The 26,699-nt window shown below is 33.3% G+C and overlaps 12 protein-coding genes across 12 annotated transcripts in view; 4 read left to right on the top strand and 8 right to left on the bottom strand.

Annotated features, from left to right (window-relative positions):
- Nucleotides 1-40: 40 nt before the first annotated feature.
- On the bottom strand, nt 41-3,429 carry BX664DRAFT_334810 (uncharacterized protein). The gene is made up of 16 exons (XM_051545774.1): nt 3,328-3,429; nt 3,131-3,257; nt 2,931-3,025; nt 2,712-2,749; nt 2,532-2,650; nt 2,437-2,460; nt 2,334-2,376; nt 2,191-2,269; nt 2,009-2,125; nt 1,796-1,940; nt 1,447-1,716; nt 1,119-1,365; nt 737-1,039; nt 582-680; nt 380-518; nt 41-311 (listed from the first exon to the last, which is right to left on the bottom strand). Exons 2-16 carry the CDS (start codon nt 3,237-3,239, stop codon nt 180-182), a joined length of 1,959 nt encoding a protein of 652 aa, XP_051398717.1. The 5' UTR covers nt 3,240-3,257; nt 3,328-3,429; the 3' UTR covers nt 41-179.
- Nucleotides 3,430-4,077: 648 nt separating this feature from the next.
- Nucleotides 4,078-7,011, top strand: BX664DRAFT_334807 (kinase-like domain-containing protein). The gene is made up of 9 exons (XM_051545773.1): nt 4,078-4,445; nt 4,530-4,989; nt 5,181-5,261; nt 5,332-5,444; nt 5,575-5,917; nt 6,038-6,114; nt 6,198-6,317; nt 6,395-6,532; nt 6,606-7,011. The coding sequence occupies exons 1-9, from the start codon at nt 4,173-4,175 to the stop codon at nt 6,744-6,746; spliced, it is 1,746 nt and encodes a 581-aa protein (XP_051398716.1). The 5' UTR covers nt 4,078-4,172; the 3' UTR covers nt 6,747-7,011.
- A 59-nt stretch (nt 7,012-7,070) lies between these two features.
- Nucleotides 7,071-9,992, bottom strand: BX664DRAFT_334804 (uncharacterized protein). The gene is made up of 3 exons (XM_051545772.1): nt 9,309-9,992; nt 8,494-9,236; nt 7,071-8,411 (listed from the first exon to the last, which is right to left on the bottom strand). Exons 1-3 carry the CDS (start codon nt 9,901-9,903, stop codon nt 7,170-7,172), a joined length of 2,580 nt encoding a protein of 859 aa, XP_051398715.1. The 5' UTR covers nt 9,904-9,992; the 3' UTR covers nt 7,071-7,169.
- Nucleotides 9,993-10,185: 193 nt separating this feature from the next.
- Nucleotides 10,186-11,197, bottom strand: BX664DRAFT_298396 (ribosomal protein S5, C-terminal domain-containing protein). The gene is made up of 3 exons (XM_051542273.1): nt 11,103-11,197; nt 10,500-11,036; nt 10,186-10,425 (listed from the first exon to the last, which is right to left on the bottom strand). Exons 1-3 carry the CDS (start codon nt 11,164-11,166, stop codon nt 10,208-10,210), a joined length of 819 nt encoding a protein of 272 aa, XP_051398714.1. The 5' UTR covers nt 11,167-11,197; the 3' UTR covers nt 10,186-10,207.
- A 198-nt stretch (nt 11,198-11,395) lies between these two features.
- Nucleotides 11,396-12,672, top strand: BX664DRAFT_334801 (NADH dehydrogenase iron-sulfur protein 8). The gene is made up of 6 exons (XM_051545771.1): nt 11,396-11,534; nt 11,618-11,905; nt 11,973-12,105; nt 12,192-12,223; nt 12,296-12,413; nt 12,494-12,672. The coding sequence occupies exons 1-6, from the start codon at nt 11,471-11,473 to the stop codon at nt 12,522-12,524; spliced, it is 666 nt and encodes a 221-aa protein (XP_051398713.1). The 5' UTR covers nt 11,396-11,470; the 3' UTR covers nt 12,525-12,672.
- A 168-nt stretch (nt 12,673-12,840) lies between these two features.
- BX664DRAFT_281650 (uncharacterized protein) lies at nt 12,841-15,395 on the top strand. Its single transcript, XM_051541532.1, has 9 exons — nt 12,841-12,955; nt 13,024-13,216; nt 13,283-13,387; nt 13,481-13,596; nt 13,659-13,817; nt 13,907-14,041; nt 14,160-14,926; nt 14,990-15,073; nt 15,134-15,395. The coding sequence occupies exons 1-9, from the start codon at nt 12,848-12,850 to the stop codon at nt 15,276-15,278; spliced, it is 1,812 nt and encodes a 603-aa protein (XP_051398712.1). The 5' UTR covers nt 12,841-12,847; the 3' UTR covers nt 15,279-15,395.
- A 1,284-nt stretch (nt 15,396-16,679) lies between these two features.
- On the top strand, nt 16,680-17,561 carry BX664DRAFT_350476 (uncharacterized protein; the record flags this gene model as incomplete). Its single annotated transcript, XM_051547628.1, has 6 exons — nt 16,680-16,751; nt 16,845-17,096; nt 17,163-17,175; nt 17,256-17,305; nt 17,404-17,454; nt 17,535-17,561. 6 exons carry the CDS (start codon nt 16,680-16,682, stop codon nt 17,559-17,561), a joined length of 465 nt encoding a protein of 154 aa, XP_051398711.1.
- Nucleotides 17,562-18,771: 1,210 nt separating this feature from the next.
- Nucleotides 18,772-19,368, bottom strand: BX664DRAFT_235703 (uncharacterized protein; the record flags this gene model as incomplete). The annotated part of the gene is made up of 2 exons (XM_051540176.1): nt 18,772-18,895; nt 19,022-19,368. Coding segments are annotated over 2 exons (471 nt in total), but the record flags the coding sequence as incomplete, so codon positions are not given.
- Nucleotides 19,369-20,325: 957 nt separating this feature from the next.
- Nucleotides 20,326-21,229, bottom strand: BX664DRAFT_334775 (cytochrome b-c1 complex subunit 7). Its single transcript, XM_051545770.1, has 3 exons — nt 21,024-21,229; nt 20,662-20,840; nt 20,326-20,557 (listed from the first exon to the last, which is right to left on the bottom strand). The coding sequence occupies exons 1-3, from the start codon at nt 21,130-21,132 to the stop codon at nt 20,462-20,464; spliced, it is 384 nt and encodes a 127-aa protein (XP_051398709.1). The 5' UTR covers nt 21,133-21,229; the 3' UTR covers nt 20,326-20,461.
- A 33-nt stretch (nt 21,230-21,262) lies between these two features.
- BX664DRAFT_149432 (peptidase S8/S53 domain-containing protein) lies at nt 21,263-24,437 on the bottom strand. The gene is made up of 6 exons (XM_051539890.1): nt 23,639-24,437; nt 23,437-23,571; nt 23,203-23,356; nt 22,766-23,145; nt 22,084-22,673; nt 21,263-22,002 (listed from the first exon to the last, which is right to left on the bottom strand). The coding sequence occupies exons 1-6, from the start codon at nt 24,128-24,130 to the stop codon at nt 21,369-21,371; spliced, it is 2,385 nt and encodes a 794-aa protein (XP_051398708.1). The 5' UTR covers nt 24,131-24,437; the 3' UTR covers nt 21,263-21,368.
- A 488-nt stretch (nt 24,438-24,925) lies between these two features.
- BX664DRAFT_265199 (uncharacterized protein) lies at nt 24,926-25,991 on the bottom strand (the record flags this gene model as incomplete). Its single annotated transcript, XM_051540854.1, has 2 exons — nt 24,926-25,548; nt 25,628-25,991. The coding sequence occupies 2 exons, from the start codon at nt 25,989-25,991 to the stop codon at nt 24,926-24,928; spliced, it is 987 nt and encodes a 328-aa protein (XP_051398707.1).
- Nucleotides 25,992-26,600: 609 nt separating this feature from the next.
- The window catches only part of BX664DRAFT_334771 (tryptophan synthase beta subunit-like PLP-dependent enzyme), a 1,717-nt gene continuing 1,618 nt past the window's right edge, over nt 26,601-26,699 (bottom strand). Inside the window, exon 4 of the mRNA XM_051545769.1 lies at nt 26,601-26,699. This exon is cut by the window's right edge and continues 261 nt beyond it. The gene's annotated coding sequence lies outside the window, so the exon portion shown is untranslated.

Genomic DNA, 26,699 nt, shown 5'->3' with positions numbered 1-26,699 from the left:
CTCAAGATTGGGAATTTCAAAGACCGTTTTATGTAAATTGCCTTTTTAACCTTTTTTCAAAAAGTTTATTGATTATTTTTTACTTTTTTTTTTTCTTTTATAAGAATAAATAAATAAAAAGTGAGAGGAAGTAGGATGACTATACTAATTCTAAAAAAAAAAAAGAAATCATCATCTTACTATTTTCTACCAGAGGAAATATCGTTGAAGGCTGCCGAGATACAGTTCTTGATTTCCTTGTAACTGACAATCAAACATGATTGTTCATCTCTTGACATCAACATGATCTTTTCATCTATACCAGCATCCAACTAGTAATGATAATATAAAAAAAAATGAATTAAAGTTTCCTAAATAATAATTAATATAAATTAATTACCTTGTTAAGACATGTCAATACATGAGCCATATCCACTACCGGTACACCATTTTCATCTACTTGATGGAACACATAATCTCTAAATAGTTTGATGATATATCGATCTCCAGTCTCAGACCATCGAGGATCCATATCAAATCTAAAACAAATAAGTATTCACTTCAATTCTCTTGGTATATATAATATATATTTTTTTACTTACTCTGGTCGTTCATTGATAAAACCAAGTTTTGATAATAATCGTACCAGGCGTCCATTTTCTAATTCCTTGCTAAGTTCACTTTCTAAAGCATCTGAATAACTAGATATAGTCATTATTAGTTTATCGTTTATACCCTCAAAAAAAAAAGAACTTACTATTGACTACAATTGATTTCATGAAGTATACGAGGACCAATCAAGGTAATGGCTTCATCTATAGTTTTTGTAGGTAGAGGTTTGCTGAGTAAAAATAGTACCAAGTTCTTGAGATCAGGAGAATAATATCGAGATATAAATTCAAATGATTGTGGAAGGTTGTGTACTGATTGAAGAGAATTGCATGCCAAAGCAATCACCAGTTTTCCAAATGATAATAAATCTTCTTGTTGATATCTTGCCACATTTTGACCTCCATCATATTGTAAAACATCCATAATACCGGAACAGCTGATTCGAAGTCTATGTTGAAAAAAAAAAAAATCAGTTTTGATTCTCTCTCTTTTTTCTTTTTTTTTTTAGCAGTTTTGCTTTCACTTGCCTATTTTTTCCAGTCAAGAGTATTTTATTAGGTTCAATATTGCGAGAAGCCAAACCTGATCCATGTACAGCTTTGAGAGCAGATGATATTTGTGTAATATAACTCCATAGTGTTGTTTCTGGCATAAGAGCATTATTACTTCCCATGGCTTGTAATTGAGCAAGTAATGCAGCTTGTGCTTGAGGAGTGAAATGTGCATTATACAGAGTCACAGAGCAAGGATGATAATCATATGTGAAGATTAATGCTAAAAATAAATAAATAAATAATAATAAAAGAAAAGAAGTTAGTCTTATAAAATCTGTTTTTCCTTTTTTGGTTTATTTACAAGAATCTCCAAAAGCTCGAGATGTAAATGCTTCACGTATAGAAATAATGTTACAATGTCGAGTATGTCGCCAGTTTTCTATCACAGACATAGCCATTTCGTTCACTAATCTAAAACCTTCAATGCGGACAAGAGCATAGGTACGACCATCAACACTACATGTTGCCTTGTAGACCCAAGATGGATGACCAAAGAATTGACCAGGTTGATCCTCTAAAGGACATAAAGAATGATATACATGTACTTCTTGAGGAAGATTGTCATGACCAGCTAGATATAAATAAATAATAATAATAAAAAAAAAAAAAAGATCAATAAAATAAATATATTCGCATGTATATACTCGTACCTGGAGGTGTTGCTAAAATAGCTTCATTTCTTCGGGTTAATTGTTCGCGTAAATGATCTGGAATGAAAAAGGATTGAATCGATCTTTGATGTGGATGGAGATTCGCAACGTGTGGTAAGGCTGATGTATACAAGTGATATTGTAACTAGATAAATAAAAAAAAAAGGAGGAGTGAGTTTTTCATTTAGACTTTTTTTTTATCTCATGTCTTACCGGTTGTCTTGGATATCCATGATTCATATAAAAGTAAGGATCTACAGCACCAGGAGGCATCATATTCATCATATCTTGAGGCATTGGTGGTTGAAAATTAGGAGGTATTGCTGGAGACTATAGAATTATAAAGAGTTTATTAGTTATATTGTATTTTTTTATTATTCTATTCTAATTCTTACCAAATCGAATTGAGAGAAACTATGTGTCAATGTTGGCATAATATTTGGATCTTGAACATGTCCATCGGATTCAGATGACCTTTTTTAAAGAAGAATACCAGAGTTAAATATATAATCAACAAAATCATTTTATGATAACTTACTCTATAGGAGTTTCTGGCTGCACAGGAGCTGACATTGGTGTTCCTATATTTATAAAAAATCAGATTTTAGAGAGAGAGAATAAAATTAAATGTTCATATTTACCTGTCCGTAGTGGTACTGGGTTATCTATAATGACACAAAAATAATATCAAAGATTAAGAGAATAGATCAAAAGTTTTACATGTTGAGAATGCTACCTGAAACTGATTTGGGAACGAATACGGGAGCATTGACACTATCAGCTGATACTGAAGACACAATAGATGTTGGAAGAGTATTTGCTCTAGCTGGTGAAACAAGTCGTACACTTGTTTTACTATAAAAAAAATTGTTATAGTATTAAAACTGACAGATATATTGTTGTTATTGTTTTGTACCTTTCAGGACTTGGTTGAGCTACTGATTTGTTATTGTTCTATTAAAAAAAAAAAAAAAGAATCGGGGTATTTTAGTTCAAACATAAAAGAGTATAATTAATTGAATATAAAAAAAGATTGTATCGAAGATTGGGGAACTTCCCAATAATATTATAACCTTTTTCTTTTTTTTTTTTTCTTTTTTTTCTTTTTTTTTTTTTCCTTGTCAAAAGTATTTACCGTGTCGTGGTTGAATTCACATCCTTTATCTTCAAACTTGCAGAATCCGTGAATAATAACATTGCGACACAATCGTTTGGCATTAGCTGAACTACCTTGAAAAAAAAAAAAAAAGGAAAAAAGAAAAAGAAAAAGAAAAAAAAAGAAAAGATAAATAAATATATAAATATAAAAATATATTCAGAAAAATAAATATATACTTTTTGAAGCTGGCTTTGGTGGAACATTTTTTGTTGTCGTTGTGGAAGGAGAAGTCGGTGTACTAGAAGGAGGATCGTCAGAGGGTGCAACTATTGGAATAGCAGACATGAAGAAGGGTGAAATTATCTAATATATAACAATAATAATACAAAAAAAACGTTAATTATTCTAGATTTAATATTCAAAGTTCTCTTACATAAAAGCAGGTACAGATAAGATATTAATAAATAATAATAATAATATATACTAAGAAAAAAAAATAATAAACAACTTAAGAGGGAAAAGAATTGGGATTCACAAACAAGAGAGACCAAAAAAAAAAAAAGGAAAACCCACTCAAAATCCACCCTCGTAACTTTATTTCACTCCCCGCTTTGCTCTTTTTTTTTTTTTTTTGACTGCATCCTATTTGCTTTCCCTGGATTATATATATGAATGGTAATAAATATGATGGATGATAATATTTATTTTCTTACAATATTAAGAGTATAAATTGGTTTTATTGATCGAAAAATAAGCCTCTACTTTTTTTAATGAGATGATCAGATATGAGAACGTCATTGTGATAAGAAAAAAAACCCATTTAAAGGCAATTTGATTTGTTGTAAGTGCACATTGACGATATTCATCTACAGTACTGAAACTATGAATCGCGATCTCCATAGCCACACTTTGTTGCGAGTATTTTCAAACATCGAATCGATATTGATGCTGTAAAGCACATCAATACTTGTTTTGTCACTAATATTACAAAAATGATAGTTGATTTTATTGTTAAGGAATATATCTGTAAGTATATATTATTATTGTTATGATTACTGGAAAAAAAGAAAGGAAAAAGGAAAAAAAAAATGCGACTGAGTGAATTTGTCCAAAAAAATAATAAAAAGGTTCTCCTTGCTCTTTTTTTTTTTTTTCTTTCTTTTTTTTTCTTTTTCTTTTCTATATTTATATACCTTTTATATATATAAAAATAAATATATATTGTATATAATTATACCTTATTATTTTTATATTATATATCTCCAGTCCTTTTACTCAATGGGAAATGCTTTATCTCTCACTGCTAATGTTCAAGACTTTACTACCAAAAAGTCTGATTCATATCCTTCTACCATGACAGTTTATAGCAAAACTCCCAGTGTATCATCCTCCTTGAAAAAATCCAAGAGTCGTTGGAGATCACAAGTTGGTGATGTATCTTCATCTTCAACAAGAACCACCATGACAACAACTATTTTGGATATTGGAAAACCTACTCAATTCGAACATGGCATTCATGTTGAATTCAATAGACTTACTGGCAAATTTATGGTAATAAAAAAAAAAAAGGAAAGATGATGGTTTGACCGTTCTTCATCTATTCTTTCTCTTTTTTTTTTTTTTTTTTATCTTTAGGGGTTACCTGATGTTTGGCAATCCAATCTACCTAGTGACGATGTACTTGATACGAATTATATTAACCCTAACCTTGTACCAGCACTTCCTGGTATCAGCAAACCTTACAATATACAACATAATATTCATGTTCAAATGGATAATTTTGGATTGGTTGGTTTACCTATAGAATGGCAAAAGATATTGTATTCGTCTGGTTTTATGCAATCATCTGCTGTTAATAGTACATCATCCGCTCCTGTTGACGACTCATTGCATACACATCAACGACAACAGCAATCAATACATGTATCAACAAATTCCAATTCATTCACTACTCTTTCAATCGATGATACTCTTTTACAGCAACTACAACATCGTCCTTTGCCTACTATTGAAGATGATAATGATGATTCCTACGATGATGATGATGACGATCATACAACTTCCAACGATATATCTCCCATCTCTCATGAAACTCGTAAGTGCCCCAATGTTTGATTTATCATCATACTCCTCTTTCATCCACTCCCCCCTCTCTTTACGCACATGCGCACACTCGCTCATCGTCTACCCCTCCTTTCTCCTTCTCTCTTTCTTTCTCCCTCCTTCATCTATTTTTAAAATGATTCATGTGCAACTTATTATTATTATTATTATTATTTTGGTCAGGTGATACTTCAATAGTAGATTTTCATATGCCGTCTTCATCATTGTCCACTTCTTCGCTGTCATTGGGATCTCAGTTCATTGGTAAGCCATTTCACAAAGATAAGATTTGTAAACACATGAGAGTGATTCTATTTTATTTTATTTTTATTAGACGAAATTATAGAAGCCATGCCTCCAACTACACTATACTCAGACCTAATTCTTATTGCTAATGGTGATTCTGGACCTATGTATGCGGCAAAACATGCTCTTTCAAATCGAATGGTGAGGATAGTTTTTTTTTTTTTTTTTTTTTTTTTTTTTCTGGATCTGTGGTTGTCATGGGACGATGAGGTGGTACAAAGTAGTAGTAGACTAACGATGATTTATTTTTATATTTATGTCTTATCTCAAGGTGGCTATCAAGAAAATTCCGTTGACAGCCAAGGAAAAACTTACTAAACTGGATCAAGAACTACTTTTGATGAAAATGAGTCGGCACCCCAATATTGTAGAATTGATAGCAAAGTATACTGTGGAAGATGAAATTTGGGTAGTGACTGAATACATGGATATTTCTTTGGCTGATATTATTATGACTCAATCCTCCAATTCTTCCTTCATCGCTGAAGTGCAAATGGCAAGAATCGCTAGAGAAATTGTACGTGCATTGACTCATCTTCATCGATTACGCCGGATTCACAGGGATATACGCAGTGACAATGTCTTGCTCAATCATCGAGGTGATATCAAACTAGGTAATAATAAAAAAAAAGATAAAAATCATGATAAATATATATATATATATATATATATATATATATACGGATTGACTTACTATCATTTTATCTTCTTTTATGATTTCATATACATCATAGTGGACTTTAGTCAATGCGCTCAATTGACAAATCATCAAGAGAAACGTCGTTCAGTGGTTGGTACTCCCTATTGGATGGTAAGGTTTTTTTTTTAAAAAAAAAAAAAAAAAAAAAAAAAAAAAACACGACAACGAATACTTATCTAGCTTGATAAACATAGGCTCCTGAAGTCATCAAAGGTCAAGAATATGATACAAAGGCGGACATATGGAGTCTAGGCGTGATGATGATGGAAATGATTCAGGGTAACCCACCTTATATTGATCATCCCCCTTTACGAGTAAGATATCTAAAAAAAAAAAAAAGAGTCATTCTTATGCTCTTACTGATTATTCTTTATTTATTTATTTCTTGTAGGCTGTCTTTTTGATAGCTGCGAATGGTATTCCAAAACTCGATCATCCTGAACAATGGTCTCATGCCTTGAAAGATTTTATCGAAAAATGCACTCTTATGGATCCTGATGCTCGTCCTGATGCTGAACAGTTACTCAAAGTAAGTAAAAAAATGAAATACAATGACTGTAATCAATATTCATCATTCACAATTCTTTATTTTTTTTTTTTAGCATCCTTTTTTAACCATGGCAGCCACTTCTGAAAGTACGATGGAACTCGTCAATCAAGTCAAAACATGGAATGAAAGAGTGGAAGTCCGATTGGAACAAGACGTGGAAAGTCTAGATGTAATCAGTGTCACACATACATGATCCCTTTATCATATTTTTTTTTATTATTATTATTATTTATTATTATTTATTATTTATGCATCATTTGTACATCTTTTTTCTTTTTGTTGATCCCCACACATATTCATTTCTATATATACACATCTATTTACATAGTAGTTTTCTAAGTACCCATTTTCCGTTATTCCCCTACCTTTTTTTTTTCTTGATACCCCTTTTGATATTCCTAGTTTGACTTTTCTGTTTGTTTCTCCAAAAACGACTGACCAATAAACATAAAAAAAAGATATATATATATTATATAAAAAATCACTTTATATAAAACATGAAGTTAAAAAAAAAAAATGGAATACAAGAACTATTTCTATAAAGAAAGTGATAGATGCTAATCTAACTGAACTAGTAGTTGTAGTAATAGTAGTAGTAGTAGTAGTAGCAATCCAATCATGACGGAGAGGTCGAGGAGATAGTGGCAGAGATATGTTTTGATGAGGATGTAGAAGGTGGAGGAGGTGCTATTGGTCGTAAATTAGACAATGGCTGATTGGTTTGTTGATGTGGTTGCTGTATAGATGCTGATGTTATTCTACCATTTGATCCTTCATAGTTTCTCTTGTTTTCATTATCAGAGTCCTTAATCAGTTGTCCATCCATAGATCCTCGAGTGTTACTTATCTCTTGATAGATCAGGTCCGCCTTATTTCGCAATTCACATTGATCTAAAACCAATTGTCGTCGTTCTTCTTCCAATGACTGTCGTTCTTGTTCCACTAGTGACTCCTGCTTCAGATATTGCCGAAGTTTCTGCTTGAATAATTTCAATTTGCTTCGAATCAGATCTTGAGCTAAAGATTTTTGTTGTTGTTGTTGTTGTTTGTTGATATCCATATTGTCATCATCACCATTTGCTACCGTTCTATTGCTGATATCCTTTGTTGTTTGCTTGGAATTGTTTGCCACTATTGAATTCACCGTATCAGGATCAGCATTTGCTTCCAAGAACGCCAAGACAGATGCGAGTGGATTATTGTTGTCACATCTCTGTTTCCGGTGTTTTTCATCAAAATGAGCAAGTCCAAGTCGCAAAACATCCAAATCAACAAAGGGATCCTCCAATGGTAACTCTAAATAGTGTAGGATACATTGTTCTCGAGAGATTCCAACATGCTTGGCAACGGCAGACCAATCATGAGCAAACATTTCCAACCCTTCCAGTAGTAGCACTTTTTGTTGATCCGTCAAAGATGGTATATCAGTCGTATTATTGTCAATAGTAGCATTTTTATCGTCTTTATTCCCATCCTCATCATCCATAGAATCTAATTTTGATGATAATGCTGGCGATTGTCCTGTTGCCTGATCCTTATTATTAGAATGTTTCTTCAATGTTCGCAATGGCGTTGGTGATCGATAAACAGATTGTCGTAATTCCAAGTTGAGATTGATTTTATCCAGCTTTGGTATACTTTGTCCCTCCTCAGTAGCCTGTTGCTCTCTATTCACATTCAATGCTTTTCCATTGGTTGATGTATCCTTGGGTTCATTCGTTGAAGTCACTTTGTTGTTATCCTTGGGTATAAATGAAGGTAAGGACGACGAGCGTAGTGATTCAGGCATATCTACTACCACCTTGAAGTTTCCAGTAAAAGGAGGACCAATGTTTGACATTTTCAATGTAGGATCAATCTATCAATATATAGATAAATAAATAAAAGGTCAATCTCTTATACCAACCATCTTTTTACGTTTTTTTTTTTTATTTATTTACCTGATAATTGATCAAACCCCATTTTTCCAGGAATCCATGAACACGTATTACAGTACAAACATCACCAGGTAGATTGCGTCGGCAAGCAGTCACTGTCAAGTATTCCAAAGGATTGAGTCGATAAGTATTGATCATAAAGTTCCTAATATTCATGTATACAGTAGGAGATTTCGTTTGATTGGCACCGTTGAAAAATTCAGGTAATGATCGTCTTTCAATCTTGTGAATATTGTCAATTTCAAACCACGCTGCATAAGATGGAATAATCACTTCGTATGTTTGTGTCGGTAAATATCGTCGCGCTTGATCCTGTAAGTCAGTATTGTTTCTTCTAAATCGTTTGTTGATATCGTCAATAGAATCATCACCACTAATATTGTCACCAGTTGTATCCAAACTTCGTTTTAGTCCAGCTATCACAGATGTCGAGCACGCGTAATCCATAGGGTTCATCCAAGTATTGAATTTGTAACTATCAGTCAACCAGCTTGATTGTACATAAATAGGTTGTTCTTGTTGTTCCGGTGATGTTTCTTCAAATCGTTTGTTATCCTTGATTTTCCTTTCATCCACCCATTCATTGTAAGAGTCGGGATATCGATACCAATGAATTAAAACACGCTTGTCTATAGATTCCAATATGTGCACCATTCGTGAAGTAATCCTTTTTGAGTCATCTTTTGTATCGTTTTTGTGAAAGACTACAACGTGCGTTGCTTTGGAACGATCTGTAACCATTTGACCTAAATAATAATGATAGATAATAATGAATAATTAGATAAAGAAAGAAAAGAACCTAATTTTTTTTTATTTACCTTTCAATTCATTCACCATGGATATAATATCTTGTTCCTTTTCGTCAGTCAAGCCTATCAAAAAAATTTTAGGAGGACTATAGAAACCGGCTTCTTGCAATTGTTGAAACATGAGATGAGTAAGTTCCAAGTACTCATTTCTTTTCTTGTGTGAATCAAAATCCCAAAGGTCAAAGTCAGGTTGGTGTGCAAATGCTGTTTTGAGAATGATATAAAGAGGTGAGGCAGGCTGAAGTTGATCTACTTGAAACATGGAAGGAGGAAGACAAGGTGGCCAAGTTGGTCTTGAGTTAATATCATTACTTGTATTGTTAGTGGTTGTCGTTTGTGAGCCACCTTTTGGTTTTTTGTGAGTGATGGAAGAGAATCGAGCAGCTTGAATAACACTAGGATTACCAACTACAGTATATTGGAAATGCTGAAATGAGGCAGTAAAAGAAGCTAGTTGAGTCGCTGTACACTTGACGACTACGTTGTGTGTTGTAGCTAGATCGCGGCGGAAATATGGAAGGATGGCTTCAAATCTATCTATTGTTTCTTGTTTATCATAGAGATCGAAATCGACCAGTGGTTCCGTAGATGGTGATGCGACCATTAGAATATAATAGTATCAATTTTCAGAGTAGAAAAAAAAAGAAACGGAATATGTGAATATAGATTGGAGAAAGAAAGAGAGAAGAAAAAAAAAAGAAAGGATACGTGATTTCAGAAAAGAAAAAAAAAACCGAAGAAAAAATAACACGTTTCAAACAGCGATGACAGCCGTACACACAAAAACAAAGGTATGAAATGTAAAATAAAGATCGATTTTTTATTGTATACAGAATGGATGATTGATAATATATATATAAAATAAATAAAATAAAAAAAAAAGGAATGGATGGAATATAATTCTAAATCTATTGGTCACCACTATAATAAGTATGTTGAACATCAGCTAACTTTTTACCACGCATTTTGGCAATATCTTCTGGAAGTCGTTGATTAGACAGAGCTTCAAAAGTGGCCTTGATTACATTCATAGGTGTTCTTGATCCTCGTACTTTTCCACTCAAATCTTGAATACCAATACAGCGACAAATTTCATGGACATAATGATTTGCTCGACAGCCAAAACCTAATTTTCACAAGAGACAAAACATTTTTATGTTACTACTATTCTATTGATTTTCCTCTTCTTCTTCTTCTTACCAGGAGGTCTACTACGAAGATATAGTTTGGTGGCATGGAATTTGTGTGTGATATCCATGGCGACAGTACGATCATCATAACGATCAATATATCGTAAGTTCTTGATTGCCCGGTTGGTAGCTTTGCGTATAGCTCGAGTTGCTTCTTCGTCTTTACCTTCACCGTAACCTGCCAACCCATTACCATTTCCAACCACAACCAAAGCATACATAGAAGGTTGTTTGCCTTTGCCGTTCATGTTAACTACACGTTTGACCACCAAAGCCTTCTTGATCAATTTGGCTTGTTCAATAGCACTGAGAGGAGAATCAATGATATCAGTGACAGTATTGAGAACAACATCGGTAGGACGGTAAGAAGGAAAGGTCTTTGGTTGATCCAATGTAGTTGCTGATTCGGTTTGGAAATCCAAAATAGAATCCACCTTATTTAGTTGAGGTAAGTTTTCCTTGGTGAGAGCGTCATGTCGTAATCGATTGGTTTTATTGTTGTTTCCTTCTACAGTAGCATATTGACGAATACCATTGAATGCAGCCACTAAAAAAAAAAAAATAAGAAATAAAAATGAGTTTGATATAAAAGTCAACTTATTCTTTTACATACCAGTTGTATTTTTTGAAGTTGGAAGAATAGTAAGTTTTTTAAACGACCTTGCTAAAGCCAACATGACCGATATATAATTAAAAGAAGGGGCTGTTAAAAAAAAAAAAAAAAAAAAAAAAAAGAAAGAAAAAAATAGGCCTGGGCAAGTCTGAAGTTTAAAATATTCGATTTCACGTCACAAAAAAAAAAAACACCATCACACGCCTGATTGACATGTTGGGTGAAGCTTAAAATTTGTTTTGAAATGGCTGACACTCAGTTTTCTTTTTTCCTATTTTCACTTTTCTTTTTTTTTTTTTTTTTTACTTTCTTTCTTTCCTTCCTCAACTCCCCACTCTTTTTATATTCTCTCTATCTTTTGACAGAGAATGAACTTTTTAAAAGTCGCCAAACCATTATCCGCTGCAGCTACTCGTCACACCTTTGTCCCTGGTAAATAATAATATTTATTAAATATTCATTTTGAATTGAAATGGACTAAATCTTTTTTTTTTTTAATTATTTATTTATTATAGCTTCGCGCTTGTTGACTGCTCCTGTAGGTAGTCAGTTGGCTCGATTCAGTACATCTTCGGTAACAAAACATGCTTCACCTCAAGACAAAAGTTACCAATATCCCGGTAAAGCACCTGGTGTTCTTGATGTTGCTGCTCGCCAACTTCTTCTCACTGAATTAATGCGTGGTATGTGGGTTGTATTAGAACAGTTTTTCCGTCCTCCATACACTATTTTCTATCCTTTCGAAAAGGGTGCTCTTTCTCCTCGTTTCCGTGGTGAACATGCTCTTCGTCGTTATCCAACTGGTAAATAGAGATATAATTTTAATATATCACATACCGATGACAAACAATTTTTTTTATATGATATTAGGTGAAGAACGTTGTATCGCTTGTAAGTTGTGTGAAGCCATTTGTCCTGCACAAGCTATTACTATTGAAGCTGAACCTCGTGATGATGGATCTCGTCGTACTACTCGCTATGATATTGATATGACCAAGTGCATGTAAGTAACAAAGAAATAGAAAAAAAAAAAGATGGATGATGCTTATATTTTTATTTTTTTTTTTTTTTTTTATTTTTCATCAATAGTTACTGTGGTTTTTGTCAAGAAGCTTGTCCTGGTAAATAATAAAACATATTATTATTATTATTGATACATTGATTTATTTACATTTCCTTCTTTATCTATTTAGTTGATGCTATTGTCGAAGGTCCCAATTATGAATATATCACTGAAACTCACGAAGAATTACTTTACAATAAGGAAAAACTTTTGGCTAATGGTGACAAATGGGAAGTTGAAATCGCCAGGTAATTATGAGATATTCAATATTTATATAAAATGATGATAATAAATGTAATAACTAAAATACCCCATTTGATAATTTTAGAAACTTGCAAGCTGAAACTCCTTATCGCTAAACTATTGGCTTAATCTCGGGTTTCTTGGACACGCTTTTTTTTTTTTTTTTTGGCCCTTCCTCCCTTTTACTCTTCCTTCCTTCATCCTATCATCAAATCAACCGAAACAATTTTTATTTTATTATCCCCATTCTTAGTTAGAAAAGAAAAAAAAAAAAAAAAAAAAGAAGAACGACATTGATGGGTTATCTTTTTTATACAATTTAGATTATTCAATAAAATAAACCCTAATGTTTGTATTCTCTGTTGGATTTTTTTTTTTTATTTTGGTTTCCGTCTTTTTTTTTTTTTTTGGTCCTTTTTCTTTCCACTTTAGATTAGAAATGAGACTAAAATATTCGTCATCAACCATCTTACAACTATTACTACTACAACTATTACTTTATAGTAATCTATTATCTTATGTAGTTGCTGATGAACACAACCATAAAGTAAATATCCCATAAATAGTAAAGTCCTTGTTATTGATGAATACTAATTGTTGGTTTTTGTTATATAGTATCAAGATCATGACGAAGTAGTTGCTTGGATGAATACTGTGGGTTCAATATACAATAGACAAGAAACATACCCCTATTTCAAACTACCTTTTTGTCGCGGAACTAGTCAAGTAGAACATCGACACGAAACATTAGGTGAAGCTTTACAAGGCATGGATCTTGTTAATTCTGGTATATCTATCCGATACTTGCGTAAGTGTAGAGAAATAATAAAAGGACTCCTTTGTGGCGTTTATTAATACTATCTATATATAATAGAGCCTATTGAACATCAAGTCATCTGTAAAACAACTCTCAATCCTCAAGATATTGAAACCTTCAAACAAGCCATTAGTCAACAATACTGGTTCACTATGTTCATAGGTAAACCGTTATAAATATATACTCATTTCTTATGACGGATATGATGATTAATAATCCATTGTTGTTATTGTTGTTATTGTTGTTATTCGCTAGATGATCTGCCTATCAACGCACCAATAGGTATATCCAATTTAGATCAGGACGGGACAGACGTGACATATCCGTTACATCTTCACAAGGCATTTACGGTGGAATACAATGATGATAGAGTAAGTCAAACTTCCCGTCATTTGAACTAGTTAATCATCTTTTTTTTTTTATCCTTCTTTAGATTATATCGGTGTCATTAGATCAACAAGAACCAATGAATTTGAACGAACTTTCTACACCAGAACTCTCATTCACCTATTCTGTTACATGGAAACCAACATCAATATTGTTTCAAGATAGATTCGATCGATTATTGGAGACAAAGTTTTTTGAACACAAGGTAAGTAGTAAGAAAAAATGACTGAAATGGAAAAAGAAAGAAAAGCATCATGAATTTAATTTGATGGATTTTGATTCTTCTTGATAAAGGTCCACTGGTTATCTATTTGTAGCTCCTTTATGATGGTACTTTTTCTGACTGGTATGGTATCTATTATCTTGTTGCGTACGGTGAAACGGGACTTTTCAAGGTATGATCGGGAAGAAGAAGGTCTTGACGATTTTGTAAGTTCTATTTTCAATATATATATGTTGTTCTCTCCTCCCTTTGGATGACCAACTCATTTTTTTTTTATTATTATTATTTTTTATTTGTGATTTTGATGGGAATATGATGAAATAGGAACGTGATCTTGGAGATGAAGGATATGGATGGAAGCAAGTTCATGGCGATGTGTTCAGACAACCACCTCATTTAATGCTGATGTCTGCTTTTATTGGATCTGGTAGCCAATTAGTGGTCATGGGATTGGTGATGATCATGTATATCATCAAAAGTCAGTCCTATTCTGAACGTGCAAGCATCATGTCTGCTAGTATTGCTCTTTACACTTTGACAGCTGTGGTATCTGGATATTCAAGCACCAAGTTTTATGCAACTTATGGAGGCAAAGATTGGGTGCGCAATGTGATTTTGACAGCAATTATTATTCCTGTGGCGGCCGGATGCGTTGGTGGTTATATCAACACATTAGCAATCTATTATTCTAGCTCACGTGCTGTTCCCTTTATGGCTCTCTTTTCTGTGATTGTTCTTTGGTTTTTAGTAGTATTCCCATTGACTATTCTTGGTGCAATCATTGCTCGTCGATGGGGTGGATATAATGGAAGTGTGGCTGGTGAATTCCCATGTCGTATCAATCCCATCCCACGTCCTATTCCTGAAAAATTATGGTATCAAGAACCACTGGCCATTGCTGCACTGGGTGGCATTTTACCGTTTGGATCTATTTTTATTGAAATGTATTTTATATTCACCTCTTTTTGGACTTACAAGATCTACTATGTATATGGATTCATGTTATTGATCTTTGTCATTCTCTTGGTAGTCAGTTCTTGTGTCGCCATTGTTAGTACTTACTTTTTACTTAACTCTGAAGATCATCGTTGGTATGTTACAAAGAACATTAATTTTTTTTTTTTTACTCACTTTTTTTTTTATTTATTTTGTAGGCATTGGGTTAGTTTTATGTCATGTGCATCAACATCACTCTATATATACCTTTATGCAACTTATTATTATTTTACGAAAACAAAGTATGTATTATTAAGAATGATATTGTTCATGAACATTAACTTTTTATTTTTATTAAATAGGATGACAGGGGCCTTTCAAACAAGCTTCTACTTTGGATATACAGGTTTATTGTGTTTAGGTATGTTTTGTATGCTTGGATTTGTTGGTCATTCCGCCGGTCATTGGTTCGTTAAGAAAATTTATCAAAACGTCAAAATAGATTAGATTTTTTTTTTATTATCATCCCTGTAGTATAGTATATACTATGGGAAAAGCAATATCAGATTTCCGAAATAAATATCAGATTTCCGACATTTTATGAAATCCTTTTCGTATTTCCTGAATTAATTTAGTATTCTTCTTAAATGAATTTCGTTTAATTTCGTTTTCCAATTTTTTTCTAAACTGATTCCGGAAACATTTCATTTCAAAATGAAATCAATGTCGTAAATCCGAAATGAGTTTCGTGTCGTAAAATCAATTCCGGAAATATGAATTTCATTTTATTTTACAAGAATCAATGTCGGATTTCCTAAATTGATTTCATTTTGAAATGAAATGGATCTCGTTATAATGAAATGAATTTCGTCCAAAGTCAACCTTTTTTTTAAAAAAAAAAGAAACAAGTTTATTGTAATAAAAAAATAAAAATAAAAAATCCTAAACCAAACCTATGTTTTTGGGACTCGTATCCTTTTCGCAGATCCCTTCACTATGGGAAAAAGATCTAAAATAAATTTGAATTAGATTCCGTAAAAATGAAATGCATTTCAGGTACAAAATCAAAGAGAAAAAAAAAATGGTAAAGTCGGTTCAAAGTCAGTCATTAGCATAAAGGGAAAATCCACCGTATTTCCTTTTTCTTCGCTTTTCTTTCTTGTTTAATTCACTTTTTTTTTAACATGACAAACTGTAGCTCATTCTGTGCCCTCCATATTCCCACAAGCATTATCAAGCCAAATATTGGTTGAAGAACACTTTGGATACCATTACCGTTTAGTAATGAATTAAAAGAATTGGTGCGATTCCTGATAGAAGAAGTCGTAGAAATCACAAAAACATCTTGAAACAAAAAGTACAAGAGGTGACTCATCTTATATTTTTTTTTCTATTTGGTTGGACTCTCTTTCTCTACCTTTCTCTCATTTGTCTCTCATTGGAATGGTATTTTTCATCAAATCTCTTATCTACGTAATTGGTCTTTCTCTCTACTTTATCTGTCTTCCAACATGGTACTTTCTTCTCTATCCTTTTTTTTTTTTCTCTTGGTTGGACTCTCTTGCACTGATCTCTCTCATTCTGGTGGTGTCTTCCTCAATATCTGTTTTCATACTTGGTTAGCCTTTTTTTCCTTTCTCTCATCTGCCTCTTATTGTAATGATGTTTTCATCAATATTTCTTTCACAGGTGGTTGAACCCTCTATTCCTCTTATCTGTCTCTACTGTGGTTGGTGATTTCTTCAAGATCTTTTTCCTGCATTGTTGGTCTTTGCCCTTTGTTTTTTCCCGCTTGATATGGTGTCTCCCTATTATCATTCTCTCTCGTGGTCTTAGGCTACTACTCCTGTTCCTTTGGTTATCTCCATTCTCTTTGACAAAAAGTCAACAAATTATACTATATGTAAAATGCTTTTGGTTATCTCTTTGGTGCTGGTTTTTATGATTGTTACATCAATATTGGAACCTGATGTAGCCAAGGTAATATGTATATATAAAAGAAAAAAAAAAGTGAATAAGATCGATGGATTTCTACTCACTGTGTTTATTTTTTTTTTATCTGTTAGGTTTCAGGATAGCGGTCTATACAATCAAATGTTGAATGGTCATCATTACTTTATACTTAGCTTTTGGTCAGACGAAGATCATGGTGTATTGATCTTTGTTTGTTTACGGGCAATGGACTTGGTCGAGGATGATCAGTCTCTAGAGTCGTTTATGAATCTAGTGACTGAATTTTGTGCTCAAGTAGGTGGAGGGCAAAATGCAACACGTAGGAAATTCAGTTATTGTCTGTTGATCGTGTTGTTTCATGCTGGAGTCCTTGTAAGTCCTGACATTTGCGGTATTTGGTTTGGAAAAATTATTGAGGATCATATCAATGACTGATAGTGGAGCGCTATACGTAAGACGATACAACTATCTTTCTTGATGATCTGAAATTGTCTGATATCTGCATTTGGCAAGCCTTTATTTCTCTCCAAGCCAACTGTTATGATGATATTGGGTTTACTGGTGGTACAAAACATTCGATGGTGTAGCCAAGGTAACTTGTACATAGAAAAAGAAAAGAAAAAGAAATTACATTGATGGATTACTACTCATTTTGTTGATTTTATTTGTAGCTTGCTAGATTCTCGTCTATACAATAAAGGTGATGCAAACATTCGATGGTGCAGCCAAGGTAACATTTATATAGAAAAAGAAAAGAAAAAGAGACAAACATTGATGGATTACTACTCATTTTGGCGATTTTATTTGTAGCTTGCTAGATTATCGTCTATACAATAAAGATGATACAAACATTCAATGATATAGCCAAGGTAACATTTATATAGAAAAAAAAAAGAAAAGAGAGTGATGTTGATGGATTATGATGGATTACTGTTTGTTAATTTTATCTGTAGGTTGCAAACTATACAATCAAGCCAAGATCGACTCCCTTCTTCGCCGGAATGACTCTGTTAGACTGCCAATTGAAGTATCCATATCAAATAAAATAGTTATATCCAAAGTGGAAGTCATGATCATTATCTTGGAGGTGTTAGTCCTGGTCGTACTGGTGAACGTTATCCTTGTAGTATAGTTATGTAGTATAGTTATGTAGTATAGTTATGTATTATATTTATATCAATGAAATAAAGTCTCTTTCGTGTCTATAATGACCGATGACTGTATATTGTATTCAGAAATGAAGTTCGGTTTTCTGGAATCAATGATGAAAAATACTAAATGAATTTCGGAAATCCGACATTCATTTCATTTTTTTCCGAAATTCGCATTTAATTTACTTTGAAAGCGACGTAATGTATTTCAGAAAAATCAGAAATCAAGAACGTCTGTACTAAATCGAGTCAGGAAAAAAAATAAACGTATTCAGGAAAAATAAAATTTATTTCAGATCTTTTCCCATAGTGTATTATTATTATTATTTGAAAACAATTCCCAATAAAGATAAGTCTCCTTTCTCTTCAATTTAATTGTTGGAGAACAGTTACTGCATATTTATATACTCAGCCGGTCTTGTTGTCCCATGATAACCGTCATAAAGTAGTAAGTAATCATCAAAATAACGATCATAATATTCGCATTCATATCATCATACATTCACCCATCATTTATTATTCATTGTCCAATCAATATCCACCAAACAATCAGTATAACCATCGACATGATTGTCACGCATAATACAATTCAAAATAAAAAAAAAATGCAGGTTTATTAACATTGTGACATAAAAGTCAACATCTATATACATAAAGGTCGGGTAGGGAATGATTACTCTAAAAAAAAAAAAAAAAAAAAAAAAAAAAAAAAAAAAAGAAAGAAAAGGAGGACGGTCTGTGCGTGTAACAACAAATCAAACAAATAAATTCCGGATTTCAGTCAATAATTCACCATCTAATGCCAAGGACACTTTTTCAGGCCAAAAAGTAGAAGACCATGTTGTTGTCATTGTAGATTTCCCAATAGGATACAGTTGTTGTCGTTTCCGTCGATACATAACTTCAAGGATCACTGTAGGAATATCTTGGATACCCCAACTAATCATCTCCATAAATGTCAATCGTCCACAGTGTTGTACAATCCGTTGTATGGCATTTCTGTTGGTATCCCCTGTATTTCTATTTTGCGTGATGGATGTAATGAGATCGTTCCCATCATTTTCGTGGTCCTTGATCGTCACCATTGTATCATCATCAAGTTGTTGTTGTTGTTGTTGCTGTAGAGCGCCCATGGCATGTATAGACAATTGTCGAATTCTTTTTGCATGTTGAGCTACGGCTTTCAAAGTGGTAACATCTTCACATCGGATATCCAATCGGATCAACTGATCGCCATAATACGTAATAAGTCGAGAGATCATGGTGGGGTGTATCTGTTGGAGCGCGACTTTCAGAGAATGAATATGACGACAGTTGTTTTTCAAAGCTTTGAGAGCCATTGTATTTGCGTTAGGTAGTCGGTTGTGATTTGCACCAAAAAAGGCATGGGTAAGGTGAGGTATCATATGTAATAATGCATCTATTGCTGTGGATGAAAAATCGGTCCAATCTAGATGAAGAGAAGTTATTGTTGTTGATAGTGATGCCGTTGAAGTTGAAGATACCGATGATGATGATTTTCTTAATGATGATGATGATGATCTTGATGATGCTGATGTTGTTGATGATGTCAATAATGATGATGAAAGGAATAAAGTAGAGCCGGAGTCAACATCGGTAGAGGTCGCCTGGATATTGTTGTTGTTGTTGTAGTCAAAGTAATAGGATGCAGGAAGTTGATAAATACTGGTAAGATGATGATCTTGAGGTAGGATTGGATTGAAAGGTTCAGATTGACGCTGGCAGACAAGATTACAGTATCGAAATTGAAGAATTTGTAAGGACGATTGAACCAAAAAAGGAGCGACCCGTTCAATAGGCAAAATAGGGAAATCACAAAAGGTCAACATTTGAAGGTGAGGTAACCATCGTTGACACCATAGAGCTTGAGCATCACTAATAAGCCATTGAAAACTGCTTTGACAACATGTCAATGTCAATTGCTTGGTATGTTCTTTCATGACTTGTTGGAGCAATGGGGATCGGTGAAGAGCTTTGTCTAGTTGAGCTAATTGTTTGCGGAATTTGATATGCACGTGGCCATAGAGATGAGGTAGACAAACATCATAACCTTGGTGACTAACAAGACAAAACTTGGCTAGAGTGGACTGGGGTAGTTCCGTAAAAATGATATTTAACAATTCACAAGGTAGATCAAATAAATGCATAAGAATGTGTTAAAAGAATGAGAAAGGGAACGGAGAGGAAGAAAGAAAGAAAAAAAGGTTGAAAGAAAAAGAAAAACGAGAAAAGAAAGACATTTTCTCTTTTTTTTTTTTCCAAGGGGAAAAATGAATATGCTTATTAAAAAAAAAAAAAAAAAAAAAAAAAAAAGGTGATTTTTACCCCTATCAATTTTTCCAAGCTGACAAAAAAGCTTTAACATTCTTTTTCACAGGGAAAATCAATACATTCATGTCAGCATAAAAGTAGAAACATCCAAATCGGAACAGATCGCAAAATAGATATATAATCAAAACTATAATATTCTAAAAAAAGGACAACTATGAAATAAGAATGTTGCTTTTTTTTTTATTTATTTCTGATGTATAACTAATAATAATAATAAAAAAAAAAAACTATAATCTAATGTTTGGCAGTAAACTTGATGTTGTCAAAGGCTTCACGTTCAGCAAATTCGGCACTGACTTCTTCAATATAGGGTTGGAGATATCTGACATCCTAAAGAGAGAAGAGAAAAAAAAAAAAAAAAAAGGATATCAATACCCAATCATTCCAAATAAAACTATATATATATTGATACACAAATTAATTCCTAGACTTACAGTTTCATGAGTAGTCCATTCAGACTTGGGTAAGATACTGTGAGTCAAAGAGCATTGCATAGCCACACGCATACGGTAAGCACGATCATACATTTGACGAGGTTCAGCAATTTCAAGACGACGAAGAGCTTCCTTCACCAAAGGGTTTTCTTCAGAAATCAAGTCATCGTATTTGAGACCTATAATACAAAAAAAAAAAAAAGTTATTTGTCAATAATCATGGTTGTCTTTCATGTCATAATATATATATATATATCCTCATTGCGTTCGTTTGTTGTATTCTATTTTTTTTTTTCTTCTCTTGATATGATAAAAAAAAAAAAAACATAAAAAGCATCTACAATCTTTTTTATTTTTCTTACCGATTTGTTGATAACCAGCAGCACCAGCATAAGCCTTGGCAGCAGGCTTAAGTAATCCAGAAAGGAACTTGGAGTTTTGAACAACACTCTTGAGAGAAATGGTGGCCATTTTTATATCTTAAGTTGTAAACACAAAGAGTGGGGAGATAGGTGAAGAGAGAGAGAGAAAAAAAGAGAGGAGTTGAAAAAAAATTTGCTGGGGTTAGTTTGGGAAGAGGTCAAAAAAAAAAAAGACAGGATGGTAAGGAAATGTTTTTGTTTTATTGTCGTCACATTTTTTTCAATTGCCGCATAAGACCCAAAAGAAAAAAAAAAATCTATCACTATAAACTATACTAAGAAGGATCATCGATCTAGTTGTTCTTGTTGTGATAATAAAGGTCGACCATCACTTGCTTCACCTTCTTCAAAATCATCATCTTCATCATCTTCATCATGTTTGAATTCTTGGAATTCATAGCTTTGCGAGGATATTGCAGAAGATTGATTGGGTAGAGAAGGTGATCGCCAATGTTTTCGCTTGTGGAAGTACATACCAGTTGCCAGGCCCAAAATAGCTGCTGTTCCAACAAATGCATATATAAATACACTATAATCTAACGTATCATCATTATCCAATGTTGATCCTCCAGGTGATACTGAATCAGTATCTTCTGCTTCATCCAAATGAGTTGGTATTGTTGATTCTGAAGAAGTAGGAGTGATAGTAGTAGTCGGCTTCACTCTAGTAGGTCGTACTGGCGCATGCGTATTGTCAACTTGTGATGATGATGTTGGTTTTGGTGTGGTTTTGATAATAGAAGTAGGTACATCATTAGTAGTATCATGGTTCACATTGGGTTGATGATCAGGTTCACCTTCAAATGTAGGATCTAATTCGCCAAATAATGTCATTGTCCAGTTCAACATCCGCCCAGTAGATTCTGCATTGACTTCATCGTATATAAGTAAAGTCCAATTACCAATAGGATCTTCCTCCCTATAAATTAAAAAAAAAAAAGAAAAAAAAAAAAGGATGATGAGATTTTATTTAATAGAATATAGTGGTTCATCACTTTACCAATGCTTGACAGTCATGAATTTCCAATTGCGAATGCCATCAGCACTAGCATCACCACTACGTACTGCAGCTAGTTCTGATTCCACATTGTTGGGGCTTCGTAAAATGATTTGCACATCACCACGTCGTTGATGTTCAATGTTGATGGTCGCTGTGATATGTTCCAATCGTGACAGACCTGCTGCATTGATCATTTCTTCTGATACTTGTATAGTACTTTGTAACGGTTTCTTGTGTTTGTCTGAAGTAGTATCTGGGATATCAGTCACGTTCATCTTCACAGGAAGTTCCAAATAAGTTTGTTTGTTCACACTCTTGAACACTTTAGCAGCTTCCACAATAGCCCAAGTATCCAATTTGCCATATCCATATTTGTGATTGTACATTCTCCCAGAGGGTAATTTCTTCCAATCGTCATCTTCCAAATCCACAGGTAGTGCTGTTTGTACACAAAGGTGCTGCATGTCACGCCATGTCAAGTCAGGACGAACAGATAATACTAGAGCAAAGATTCCTGCCGCATTTGGAGCAGCAGCTGAAGTGCCACCATGGATATCAGTACATTCTTCATGTCCATGATTGGTTGTATACTAATGATAGATTCAAACAAATAATAAGAAATAATGGTCTTGTCATTTTTACAAAAAAAAAAAAAAAAAAAAAAAAAAAAAAAAACACTTACAATAGATTTGCCACCACCACTAGAATAGGTCACTACAAGTTGTGCAGAACATCTTTCGGCATAAGATGGATGATGATTTGTATGATCCAAAGCTCCAACAGTGATTGTGTATATGCTATTCGTGTATCCATCAAAGTTGCAATTGTCGCCAGCATCACCTCCATTTCCAGTTGCAAATACATAGACTGTTCCTTTTCCACCACGACCATTTTCAATACCATTGATGAATGCATCCGCCAAGATACCATTAGGAGCTTCCATTGTTTTACCATCATCAGGAGGTCCCCAAGAACATGAAAAAATATCATTTTCTTGATACTTGTAATTCAAAGCAGCTGCTTCATCTACATCAGTAATTTCGCCTGATAAAATACGAATGCCTATATTGAAATAAATGAATAAATTGGAATAAAAAACAAAAATAGGTAATCATTTACCAGAAACTTTTGCGTCATAGGCAATACCAACCCCACATGCATCATTTTTGACAGCGGCAATCTGACCGGCACATCGAGTACCATGATAATCATTCCAAAGTATAGGTGTGGGCAAATCAACATGATCATTAAAATCATAAGAACCTTCAGCATACTATGCAAACGAAAAAAATAAAAAATAAAATAAAAATGTAAGCGTATCATTTCATTTCACTTTTTCTTTTAACTACCTACAAAATTATCCTTCAAATCTCTACTTTTATAATCCAATCCATCGTCCAATATAGCTACAATAATCCCTTTCCCTGTTACACCTTGTTTCCAAGTGGAGGTAACATTAATATCATTTCCAGTATGTTCTAGGTTGACCTAAATAAAAAAAAAAAAAGTTAAAAAAATGATATACAATAATATCACATATATTATATTATTATACCAAATGCCACTGTTTATCGAATCCAGGATCTTTGATACCAAGAGTAGCTTGAGCATCTTCTAATACAAGTTTACCAGAAGTTAGGATGGGAGCACGAGGAGGAAGAACAGCCCGCTTGGAACGTTGTTTGAGTACTTGTTTATCAATACGGTTGACTTTTACCCAAGGTGAAGTAATACTGTCACGTTTTGATAGTTGTTTCTTGTGTTGGTCAAATAAAGTCAAAACAGGATCATAGTTGCCACTTGCCCTTTTCGTATATTGTTGTTGTTGTTGCTGTGATACCAAGAAATAGGTTTTCAATTCACCAACAGGTCCTTCATACCTTGTATTCAGTGATTGTGCAATATGTTTGGCTGCTTGATGAGTTGTATCGTCTAGATGGCCTTGGGGAAAATGGAGGGTATAGTACTGCCGTGAAGGGTCCCTTTTGATGATGGCGGCTTGAATAAAAGTCAAATAAGCTACTGCTACCAAGAACAGTAACTGCATTTATATGTTCGTTTTAAATAAAAACTGGAATAAATATCAAATAAATAGAAGAAAAAGAAAAAAAATACAAGTCAAAAAGTATAAGGATAAAAAAGAGAGTGAAAAAAAAAAAAAGTTAGAAAAAAAAAAGAGACATTTCGTTTGACTGATTCTTTTGGTACGCCCAATCAAAACCATCATGTATCTGGGTTTCAATTCTCGATGATCCAATGCCCTACTTCTCCTCTTATATTATCGTTAACAAAGTTGTATATGATGATCACCCCCTTTGGCCACAGAAAAAAGAAAAAATAGACCTCCTTAAACCAATAGATATGTAAGTATGTGTAAATCAAACAGCATACATTCATCCCTTTATTTCAAATAAAAACAATGCATCAGAATAAAGTAAACAGATAGGCGATATTAATTTTGGGAAGGGAACACTTGACGTATATTCAGGTTGATCCTTGCACTGGCCATGTAATTGCTATATAATTTCCAATCATCTTGATCCATCAAATAATCTGGTAATGTGTTTTCTAAAATACGAGGTACTCCTAAAATATAAATCAAATTAATATGAATCTATATATTTTTTTGATCTTTTTTTTTTTTTTTTTTTTTTTTACCATGATAAGATTTGCGACTAGATCCTGTCATCAAGATCAAATCTCCAGATCGTAAACAAACAGGAATAGGGGCAACATTCTTGCTAGTCCCTCCAATAAGATAGATACAAGCATGACCAAAACTATAGTATAGGGTTTAGAACCATTCTTATAAAATAAATATATATACATTTTTCTTTTTCTCTTACCTAACAGACACTATAGGAGCTTCCATATTCACTTCACTTTTGTCCACATGAGCCATTAATGTATCCCGTAATTGATAGTAATTGATCACACCTGCTTCAGCTTTGAATGTAGATCCACGATATGTATTTTTCCATGATGTTGTTGATTCTGATGATGAATGTTCGTCATTGCTATATCCTATCCCTTCAGCTGCAGATACCACTGCCTTTGCTAAATCATTCAATTCTTCTGGCATTGGCAAGCCATTTTCCAAATCATAGAGTTTCGTCTTCCAATCATACTGATATCCCAAAGTAATCCATCGTTGCTTTCGTAATAGATCACTGGGAGGGAGTAATGGAGTTCTATTAGTTGCTGTATCATCACCGTTGTTTCCATAGAGATTGTTGTTGCCTAGTTGCTTGTCGTTAGCCTTCGATGGTACATAATATTCTTTATCTTCAGCTGTCAATAATCCTTCGTATTCACGTTGATAAAGATCCCAAATTCCCTTTTTTGGTCGGTCATAATGGGCATCAAGGTTGGATGTATTGGGTGGTAAAGTATAGTCGGTCAAACAAAGCTGAATCAATCTTCGTTGTGCTTTGGGTGTAAATGGATTGGGAATAATAATCAAACCTATTCAGTAGTTGAAAAAATAAAATTAATAATTAATTTTTTTTTATTCTTTTTTTTTTTTTTTTTTGTGTTAATTTACCAGGTATTTGAGTGATCACAAAAGCATCTAATGATCGTCGTTTCCAAGACTCATCCACAAGGCCAAAAATATCAGGACGTTCGAACCTCAAATCGGTAGCCAATGTCACATGTCTAATACCATGTTGTTGTTGTAATGATGGACTGAAATTGCTGTCAAGTAACTGAGAGGTATCGACGACCTGCGCCATAATGTCAGTGGGTATTATGCGAGATTTAAAGTTGCGTTCAGAGTATCGAAAAGGATCTTGACTAGTATATGAATCTGCTTTTTGTCGTTTGGCGGTATTGTCGTTTTGTTGTTGTTTCCATATTTTAATTTGTCGTTTTGATTTGAGGTGAGAAGGTGGTAATTGTTCTACCATAGTATAAGAAAAGGGGAAAAAAAAGTTGAAGAAAGAAAATGGCTTTTTTTTTTGGAAAAGCTTTTTTTTTTTTTTTGTCTTTTTAACCAATAAAATTCCTTTTTTTTTCTTAGATGCCAGAATTTTTTTTATATTTCAGTCATTCAATCATCTTACCAAATTTGGACCAAGCAACAGATGAAATCATTCTCTTTTACTTGACTTAATGAGAGTTTATGCTTTATCTCCCAATTTATAAAGTAGATTAAAAAATGAAATCTCAATATCGTTATCTCTCATGTAATAATGATCATCATCCAATAAAATTACCATCATTAGATTCTTCTTAAAAAAGTAGCCCAATAACGTCTAATATCATTTCATCACTTATCCTGACACATAACGTGCGATGACCAACAAAAGATTTCATCGATCTTTCGAAAAATTGCCTGATGACCCATCGACGATTTCTTTTTACAGCTTAAATTTGGCTGAGGAATTCGAAAATTTTGGCTGTAAAAAGCCAAAATTCTCAAAAAAAGAAAAAAAAAAAAAAGTGAATCTACAGTCCTATATAGAGATGTAAATCTCCAGTTGTACCATAAAACCACTACTAGTAAAATATGTTCATTTTTATTAAAAAAAAAAATCATCAGAGTTTATTTATAAGTATATTTTTATTTGATAGTTGAATAACAAAATAAGTATGAACTAACGTCTAATCTAAAC

The sequence above is a fragment of the Halteromyces radiatus genome, assembly GCF_025201355.1.
Source record: "Halteromyces radiatus strain CBS 162.75 chromosome Unknown BX664scaffold_5, whole genome shotgun sequence".
NCBI lineage: Eukaryota > Fungi > Mucoromycota > Mucoromycetes > Mucorales > Cunninghamellaceae > Halteromyces > Halteromyces radiatus.
Note: the sequence above shows the minus strand (reverse complement) of the source record. Positions and strands in the feature narration are given on the sequence as shown.